The 10480-nt window shown below is 45.9% G+C and overlaps 1 protein-coding gene across 2 annotated transcripts in view; it reads right to left on the bottom strand.

The window, feature by feature from the left end:
• The window catches only part of homer1 (homer scaffold protein 1), a 42168-nt gene extending 32246 nt beyond the window's left edge, over positions 1–9922 (bottom strand). For both annotated transcript variants that reach the window (XM_083641001.1, XM_083641002.1), the window contains exon 1: positions 9054–9922. In XM_083641001.1, coding sequence (XP_083497127.1) covers positions 9054–9058 — 5 coding nt within the window. In that variant the 5' untranslated portion in view covers positions 9059–9922. The remainder of the gene's footprint in view (positions 1–9053) is intronic.
• Between the last annotated feature and the right edge of the window lie 558 nt (positions 9923–10480).

Raw genomic sequence — 10480 nt, forward strand, 5'->3', positions numbered from 1 at the left:
TCACACAGCAGAAGAAGAAGAAGGTGAGAGACGTCACACAGCAGAAGAAGAAGAAGAAGGTGAGAGACATCACACAGCAGAAGAAGAAGAAGAAGGTGAGAGACGTCACACAGCAGAAGAAGAAGAAGAAGCAGAAGGAGGTGAGAGACGTCACACAGCAGAAGAAGAAGAAGAAGGTGAGAGACGTCATACAGCAGAAGAAGAAGAAGGAGGTGAGAGACGTCACACAGCAGAAGAAGAAGAAGCAGAAGGAGGTGAGAGACGTCACACAGCAGAAGAAGGTGAGAGACGTCACACAGCAGAAGAAGGAGGAGGTGAGTGACGTCACACAGCAGAAGAAGAAGAAGAAGAAGAGGGAAGTGAGAGACGTCACACAGGACAGCAGAAGAAGAAGGAGGAGGTGAGAGACGTCACACAGCAGAAGAAGAAGAAGGAGGAGGTGAGAGACGTCATACAGCAGAAGAAGAAGAAGGAGGAGGTGAGAGACGTCACACAGAAGAAGAAGAAGAAGAAGAGGGAGGTGAGAGACGTCACACAGCAGAAGAAGAAGAAGAAGAGGGAGGTGAGAGACGTCACACAGCAGAAGAAGAAGGAGGAGGTGAGAGACGTCACACAGCCTCCCAGATCTCAGCCCATCCATAATTCACTCTCTCCTGCTGCTGTGTAGCACACTGCACTGACTGAAGAGGAACAACAGCCACCAGGCATTCACACTGCATACACACACACACATCCACGCACGCACACACAGACACACATGTGCATACACACACACACAGACACACGTGCGCACACACACACACACACACACACACACACACACACACGTGCACACACACACATGCATGCACACGCACGCACACACACACACACACACACACACCCACATGCACGCACACACATGCACGAGAGCAAGTGTATTAACTGCAAACACAAAAGGTACACACACATACACACAAGCCCCCTACACCTCATCTCCCTCTTCACAAGTTGTGTTTTAAAGATTAGTCAGATATATTAATTAACACAGTATCAGTCAAATAACAAAAAGCAGTAAATTAATGGACAAATTCATGTTAGAATCAGCCTCATCAAATTGACTTGCTGCAACGCACGAAAAACACAACAAGAATAGACCATTCAATGATGTCTATTTGGAGTGAATGAATGAACCTGTGCAGACTGTGGGCGATGAAGGTAGAGTCACTTCAAAATGATTTCTGTTTTCATGCCAAGCCACTTTAGAGAGCCTGACAAAATAAGATCAAAACAACCAATCATAACGGTGGTATTTAAGCTGTTAGTATTTAAACCTAGGCTGGGTGTGTTAAGTCCACGGGACAAAGAGGGATGAGAATGCCCATTAAAAGGATATATAAAGGTGAAAAGAACATTGGTAAAAGGTGAAGAGAAGAATGTCACCTGAGTGCAGAGAGAGAGAGAGAGAGAGAGAGAGAGAGAGAGAGAGAGATCTTGAGTGTGGGCGGTTAATGATGATATCAGACGGGAATTATGCATTTTTTTTAAAGCTGCAAAGGCCTTAATTTGCCTCTACTGTTAAAATAAGAAGAAGGTTGAACATCTCTACAGCAGAGCCCAGAAACATGGACAGCCATCATCATCTCTGTTGGCATGGCTTTGTACTGGACCAGAGGATGAGAGACAGATAGCCCTGAGCCTGTGTGTGTTGGAGAACCAGAAGATGACAGACAGATAGCCCTGAGCCTGTGTGTGTTGGAGGACCAGAAGATGACAGACAGATAGCCCTGAGCCTGTGTGTGTTGGAGGACCAGAGGATGAGAGACAGATAGCCCTGAGCCTGTGTGTTGGAGGACCAGAAGATGAGACAGATAGCCCTGAGCCTGTGTGTGTTGGAGGACCAGAGGATGAGAGACAGATAGCCCTGAGCCTGTATGTGTTGGAGGACCAGAGGATGAGAGACAGATAGCCCTGAGCCTGTGTGTTGGAGGACCAGAAGATGAGACAGATAGCCCTGAGCCTGTGTGTGTTGGAGGACCAGAAGATGAGACAGATAGCCCTGAGCCTGTGTGTGTTGGAGGACCAGAAGATGAGACAGATAGCCCTGAGCCTGTGTGTGTTGGAGGACCAGAAGATGAGACAGATAGCCCTGAGCCTGTGTGTGTTGGAGGACCAGAGGATGAGAGACAGATAGCCCTGAGTCTTGTGTGTGTTGGAGGACCAGAGGATGACAGAGATAGCCCTGAGCCTGTGTGTGTTGGAGGACCAGAGGATGAGAGACAGATAGCCCTGAGCCTGTGTGTGTTGGAGGACCAGAAGATGAGACAGATATCCCTGAGCCTGTGTGTGTTGGAGGACCAGAAGATGAGACAGATAGCCCTGAGCCTGTGTGTGTTGGAGGACCAGAGGATGAGAGACAGATAGCCCTGAGTCTGTGTGTGTTGGAGGACCAGAAGATGAGACAGATAGCCCTGAGCCTGTGTGTGTTGGAGGACCAGAAGATGAGACAGATAGCCCTGAGCCTGTGTGTGTTGGAGGACCAGAGGATGAGAGACAGATAGCCCTGAGCCTGTGTGTGTTGGAGGACCAGAAGATGAGACAGATAGCCCTGAGCCTGTGTGTGTTGGAGGACCAGAGGATGAGAGACAGATAGCCCTGAGCCTGTGTGTGTTAGAGGACCAGAGGATGAGAGACAGATAGCCCTGAGCCTGTGTGTTTTGGAGGACCAGAGGATGAGAGACAGATAGTCCTGAGCCTGTGTGTGTTGGAGGACCAGAAGATGACAGACAGATAGCCCTGAGCCTGTGTGTTTTGGAGGACCAGAGGATGAGAGACAGATAGCCCTGAGCCTGTGTGTTTTGGAGGACCAGAGGATGAGAGACAGATAGTCCTGAGCCTGTGTGTTGGAGGACCAGAGGATGAGAGACAGATAGTCCTGAGCCTGTGTGTGTTGGAGGACCAGAAGATGACAGACAGATAGCCCCGAGCCTGTGTGTGTTGGAGGACCAGAGGATGAGAGACAGATAGTCCTGAGCCTGTGTGTGTTGGAGGACCAGAGGATGACAGACAGATAGCTCCGAGCCTGTGTGTGTGTTGTGTTGGAGGGGAACGAGGCCAGCATGGTGTGAAGGTGCCCTCTATCAAAGCCAAAGTTTTACAAGTCAATTAATTGATTAGCACCGCCCCAACACCCTCGTGTGGGCTGAAATCAATACTGTAGTGAGAGCTGGTGCTCTTCCACGCTTGTTTGGTCGCTGCAGATCTGGCTCCTACTGCGGCCTGTCACTCACTTTGAAACATCACCTTCACGCCCACTGAGGGCTGTAGCTGACGGCTCCCATGGCGTTATACCCCCCCCCCCCAACCCTATTGTGCCAACTCAAGAGTGCATTGGGTTAAGGCATAGGGAGTGATGATTGGTTGGGTTTAGGCATGCATGAGGAGGAGTGACGATTGGTTAAGGTTAAGGTAGAATATCAGGGTAAGGCAATCAGAGGCAGAGTAGGGCAGGACTTGGCCGCAATCTGGCAGTGCCCTATTGGCGAAAAGGTGAAATGTTGTTCATCTTTCTAACAAATCTAGGTACATTTCAGACATGAGAGCAGTGTCCTGTCTTGTCTGAGGTGGAATGCAAATGAACTAGTCACATGATCAAATGTTTCATGTCTTTAAGTAAAATTTGTGTCTGCAAAGTTCAAAAAAGAAATGTGTGTCCCAATATTAAAATATCTTCATAACAACAACAATAGATTCCACTGAAAGACAATAAACGATAATATTGAATCATCATCCAGCCCTAAATATTGACCAGCAGGGGGCACACACGGTCTAAAGCAGGGACACCGATGTGATGCAACGATGCCAAAGGTGACCTCAGGAAACCGTGACCTGGAAGCACCTGTGCCAACAGGCAGAGATCAGCAGGCTCTGGACGGCTTCCAAACACACACAGTCTGCTGTGGAGGAAAAGCTCCCATGGGCGCTTGGATTAAAAGCACGCACACGGCAGAACGAGCTGCATCGCTCCGGTGACAACCGATCAGAACGCTCTTGGAAACCCACAAGAAACTAAGAGCAGATTTGATTTGTGTCTGGAGATGTACAGTCTCTGTTTGGAAATGTCCCAATTTGTCCTTCCCTCAGAACATCAAACGCTAGGCCTGATGCTGAAACGAGTCGTCCTCTCCAGCCCAAAACAATGACATGATGCAACAATGGATGGACAATTCATGCCACTGCTTCAAACTAGGGCTGCCACTAACAATTATTTTCATAATCGATTAATCTGACGATTATTTTCTCGGTTAATCGATTAGTTGTTTGGTCTATAAAATGTCAGAAAATGGTAGCAAATGACGATCAGTGTTTCCCAAAGTCCAAGATGACGGCGCCCTCAAATGTCTTGTTTTGTCCACAACTCAAAGATAATAGCAGTTTACTGTCATACAGGAGTAAAGAAACCAGAAAATATTCACATTTAAGAAGCTGGAATCAGAGAATTTAGACCTTTTCTCTTAAAATTGTACTCAAAACGATTATCAAAATAGTTGTCGATTAATTTTATGTCGATCGGATCGACTAATCGATTAATCGTGGCAGCTCTACTTCAAACACAAGACTACCTTCAAAGACTACGTACTAAAAATGTAATCTAAACGTAAATTAAATAACTGGACGAGTAAGGCGATATTGTTGGCATAATGGGCCAAGTCAGGACTCAGGAGACAGTGTGGACCAACTTCCTGCTCACAGTGGTTTTCAAGCTTCCAGGGAAAGGAGATGCGATTGGCTGTCCCGGCCGGGTGGGTGGGCTCTGGGACGGAGTGATGGTTCCTCGATCTGGGAGCTTCTCCTCGTGTCTCCATGTGTTCATTAACTCAGCGGAGCAGAGACTTGGCAGATGTTTCTTTAAAAGATAGACCAAGTTTATTAGAGATCGTGCTAATGTGAGGGTGTGTGCACCCATCACCACCTCACAGGCTCACACAGCTTTCAATGCCACAGAGAGATCATAAACTGCTGTGTAAGTGTACCAACTACATTTTTCATTTCTGGGGAATTTTGGTGTGTGCGCGCGCGTGTGTGTGTGTGTGTGTGTGTGTGTGTGTGTGTGTGTGTGTGTGTGTGGGCGCGCGTGCGTGCGTGTTGTTCATAAAAGACATTTCATTTCCTCCTGTCCTCTGACATAATTTGTTTGCAGTGACTCTTCCCTGTTCAGTGAGTGTGCAGGTGTGCACGGCACGCTCATGTACAGCCAGCAGGGTTCAAGCCAGGACGCTTTTGGAGGGGTCGAGTGGGGCCCCTGCTACTACTCTAGGGGGGGTCAAGGTTCAAGGCCTAATCTGAGGGGGTCAACAGGAAACAATGAATGAGGCTGCTCCACAACTCATCAACTTGCCACAATTAAAATATTGGATTAAAGAATGTTCTACATAGAGATGCTACATACTAGGCAGGTCAACTCAAATCCTTTATACCATATTTTGTTTTGCCATTTGTCATCGGTATAGAATCCAATACATTCAACATGTCCATGCACTGAATCAGAAATTGATTCGAAGATACTTGAGCCCAAAATTAAATTATAGACGAACAACACACACAAATTATTATTTCAAGAAATATACCTGTTTCTCCAAAAAGCTAAAGGCAAATATCTGCATTAAGTGTGATTATAGTGATCTATAAATCTCTTTCAAAAGATAAAACATTGCTAAGATAGTTATTTACCTGTCTGTGGCAGTAATCTGCATCTAATTACTGCTTCCACGATTGGTTAACTTGGCAGACTAATACAATTTGAATCTGTTTATAGGCCAAGCTTGTACGTGTGATATATCTGAATTGTATTAAAAAAAAAGATAAGGAACATAGAGGCCACTGAGTTTAGGCTACGTTGATGTCAAGGTTACACAGGTGAGGAAGAACAAGGTGAGTTCAGTCAACTGAAAATGTGCGTGCTGAAATCAGAAATGGTCTATATTCATTTAGTAAAGACAAAAGATCACTGTACCATCCGTTGTGGCATGGCTGGATTTCGCTAGCCTGGTAAACCAGCCGGTCACGTGAACTCACATTTCATTTTGTTCTTCGTTCCCGTCTGGCCTGAAGCCTTCACCCAGTCTTTGCAGGTGGCAGAAGTTGGGCGGGTGTACTTGCCTTGACAGACAACTCCTTCAGCCAATCAGCGTTGGATCCAGTCAAACCCAAATCCACTCGGGGGGACGGCAAAAACATATTTTCCGCCCAGAAACTCTGCTGTTGCGGCGATACTCCTGTACTTGTTTAATTGTTGTTATTGAGTCTATTTCTGCAATAACTGCACTTTATGGCTGTTTAAACTAGTCGAACGTTGACATTACTCCTCGAGGCGGACAGGCAAGGAGGCGGCTATTACTGTTTTTCTAGCGACGTTCTGATTGGCCGGTTACGATGTCAACTACGAGGCGTCAACTACGAGGCGGGTCGCTGATTGGCTCGTCCGTCCGCTTTGCAGTTTCTGCAGAAAGCCCTCTCAGAGTTGACGCCAGAAGGTCTGGTAGAACGAAATGAAATGTGAGTCCACACGTGACCTGCTGGTTTACCAGGCTAGGATTTTGCAACTGACAGAGGAAGAAAATGGCACCATTTGTGGGCTCTGTCAATGTTCAAATTAACAAACAATATCAAAGATCCAACACTAGCCATGATTTTGAACTGAGCACCCGACCAAATTCTAGCACATGGTTTTATCTTTTAGGGTGTGATTGGTGATGGCGAGGCAGGGATCAGAAGCTGGCCCTGTGTGCGCATCTGTAGATAGATAGATAGATAAATTTTTATTTCTGTGTCATGCACCATATTCAAGGTGCCCAGCCCGTCTGGGCTTACAAGACACAAATCATTCAAGTTCAACAATACAAACAAATCAACAAACAAGCTACAAAACGCTCAAACATAAACAAGACAGAGTTATATATTCAGATGAACAGCTTCTCCATTCTGAGATTCCAATTTATTTTGTAATTGTGTGTCAGTGTGCTGCGTGTCAATTGTTAGCACATAATCCCTTTTCACAATGAAACACATTGTGGCGCGCAAGTGTCAATGACAAGTGCTATGACAGAGGAAGATGTGATCAAATCAGCAGTTCTCCACTTACAGCAGACACATGGAGGGAAACAGAAGACACACACACACACACACACAGACACGACACTGCTCTTTGCATAGAGGTAGGCAGACAGACAAAGACATGTACTGTCTGTGTCCTCCTGGATCCTGCTGCAGCTGCCAATTATGCTCTTTAAATGCCACCAGTTGCAAAAGAGTCACCCGTCCCGGGTCAAGCAGACTCCGGTGCGTCACCGACCGCGCGCGCATATCTCTTATTTAGTAGCAACAAAACCGTAAGGCGTACTATCAGAAAGACCCCCAGAAAATTAGCAACTGTTGCAGTCAGTCACACCATTCCTGTTTAGGATGCTACTTAACCTCGGCCTACTTAGATGCTATTCAAACTCATCTGACCTGTTATTCAAAGCTTCTTCACAGTAACGTCACACATTAACATAATGTGTCATTGATAGCAAATGTCGCTGACAGACGACCGGTAGATGAGATGCCTATATAGCCATGATTTACATAGGCCATATCATCATTTAAATGTCTTAGTCCTCCTCACTGTGAAACAAATGAACTGACTCCGTTCCAAAACATTTGCCAAAACTTGCCAACATCACTTTGCGGTTGGCATGGAGTCACAGACAAGTAACCCTGTATTACTAACTTAAACTGCTGCATCGTCATGGCAACAACCATGTGACTCAGGGCTGGTCATGAGCTGTGAAGAGAACATCCTCCAACTCACTCTCTCTCTCTCTCTCTCTCTCATTCTCTCTCCTTCCCACATGCTCTCTCGCCCAATCAGATCCCAGTGTCCCCATCGGTTAACCCACTCGCAGAGGGAGGCAGCAGGGTTTGGCAAGGCAAACGTCCGGTTTAAAATGCCCATATGCCGTACATGGGTCCAGGTGGTCTGAGTAACAGATGAGAGAGACACGTGTGTGCCGACACATACATTACATTCATATGCACCGGGGATGTCTGTTGCTTGATCTCAGTCACACTCATATTTTCTATAGATCTTCCCCTTAGTGTGAAACAAGCTCCATCGTCTCAAAGAGGTCAACAGGTTATCGCATCGCTGGCAGTGTAAAAGAAGAGGACGTCTCCTATCTTTTCAGTGACCTCTCCACTGTGTTTCCTCTCAACTCATCAAGGGGTAGATTTATAGAAGCATAGTTATTCATTCATTTTCTATTATGCTTCCGTGTAGTTTTCTATGCCAACAAAGCTGTGGTGATTCCACAATAAAGTTAACTTGTGTAAGAAAGACTCGGCACTCACATTGTTCACCAGATTCTTCTAACAAATCATGCACTATTTTGTCTCCGTTTACAGTCTGAGCTGTGATATTTGGCCTGCTCTCTGTCATCAATTCACAAATAGCAGTCTAGTGGTCCTCAACGTGGGGTCTGAGGACAACCAGGGGTCCTTGAGGGGGGGTTGCAGGGGGTCCCCAGCAAATTGATGAATTGTGAAACTTGATCATTATTTCATTTACAACAAGTTAACCTAATTAGAGAAGATAGAAAAAGGACTTGTTTTGATCATAGTTTATCTGTTATCGATACAGATAGTCATGGAATTCTTTACAAAATCACAAAATCAATCAAAAAGTTTGCGAGTCACTGGTCTAGAATCATCATAGGCAACATCACAGCCTAATCTTGTGGTTTCTGTTGTCTTGGATGCCAGATGTGGAGAGTCTGGACCCAGTGATGGACAACATGTTTTCACTAGTATATCCAAGAGAAATAGTTTGGTATTTTAATGTGCTGACAATGTGACAAGGGATGGCAAGAGTTAAAGTGCCAACTTCATACATACAGCTAGCTTGCTAGCCATGTTTGCCAGTCTGGCAGCCAGATGGTAGTACCCTGCAGAAACACACACGCATGCCTAAACACTGAGGGTGAGGAGCATAGGATAGGTTGTCACCTCACTGTCAGTTGCAAGTTAACGTTACATACCCCATGTTGGCAGGTTTGGTTGCTAACTGGGGTCGAGCTGGTCCTGCGAGTTGAGTGGTCTCTCTGGGAACAGGCTTGCAGCTAGCCGCGGTGGTTTAAGCTGCTCTGCTCGGCGCTGCAGGCGGGGACTCCGCGGTGCTGCTCAGGCAGACATGGCTCTCTGCTCCTGGATGTGGCTGCTGCCTGGAGGGGTGTTGCTTCATCCAAACAGACGTGTCGGTGCATGCAGCATGGTGCCAGAAAACAGCAGGCAGCACTGACGCTAGCAGCTGCCCGTTAGCCCAATAACACCAACTCCTCAATCATCAGGCTACTACACGCGAGGATTACCGTGCTAGCTCAGGACCAGATTGACTGACAGCAGAGACAGTTCTAATGCAAATCTAGCTCGAGTTGGTGAAACTGCTTATTTTTTCCATTGTCGGATGAAACAAAGTTGAGAAATACAGGCGGGAAGCAGCGTTATCTATCATTAGCCCGGTCAAAAAAGAAACAAAGGCAGAAATACAGACTCCACTTTTCTGCAAAATGAGCTAGCTTTATCCATTCGTTGCTAGCTCGCTGTCGACTACTATCTCCGTTGCCTGCTGGTATGCGCTCTCCAGTCTCCACAGAGGACACCGATGTGAATGTGACCAGTCGAGTAGATACAGATGCAGAGATCGTAGATTGACAGAGATACTTATCATCGGCCGATAACTAAACAAACACTCTGCATTCATCCCAGTAGCTCCATTTAAATAAGCCGACTATCCATAAATCCCAGTTTCAGTCGCTGGTTCTGTCGATCACAGTGCCATTACATTTCTCCAGTCCTATAATGTGATATTGCTGCAACAAGACCGATATGCAAATTCCATATCTTACTGTTCTTTGACATCATAGCCTAGGCTGCTACACCGGAGCCCAAATGTCAAATTGTGGTCTGGACACTCCATCGACCGGGTCATCCTTTCATCATCAGTCTGCACAGAGTAACGTTATTAGCTCGGCTGGCTCCATCCCTCGGCTCTGTATGGGAGCATTAAAGCTGCAACGTCATCACGCTACTGTCTCTGAAACCTGACGTAATTGGTAAAAATGTATTTCGTAATTTCCGGTATGTCAATAATAATAATAATAATAATAATAATAATAATAATAATAATGTTAGGTGGTTACACAATACCTAATTTGTCAATACAAAAAAGAGCCAAGCTTAGAGGACCTTTTACAGTAAGTCTTGAGGATTTGCTATTATGACAGATTTACTGCTAAACTATCTGTGGGATCACTTTTCATATAAATTAAGTAGCCTAGGCTACAAAACAAGAGCAGGTGTCACTCACTGCCATACTGACACACACATGAATAGGTTATTGTGCTACTCTAATCTGATGATTGCCATCTTGTGGACAGTTTTTGCTTTGCGTGGTTCAAAGAGAAGC

The sequence above is a fragment of the Poromitra crassiceps genome, assembly GCF_964638095.1.
Source record: "Poromitra crassiceps genome assembly, chromosome: 8".
NCBI classification, from domain to species: Eukaryota; Metazoa; Chordata; class Actinopteri; order Beryciformes; family Melamphaidae; genus Poromitra; species Poromitra crassiceps.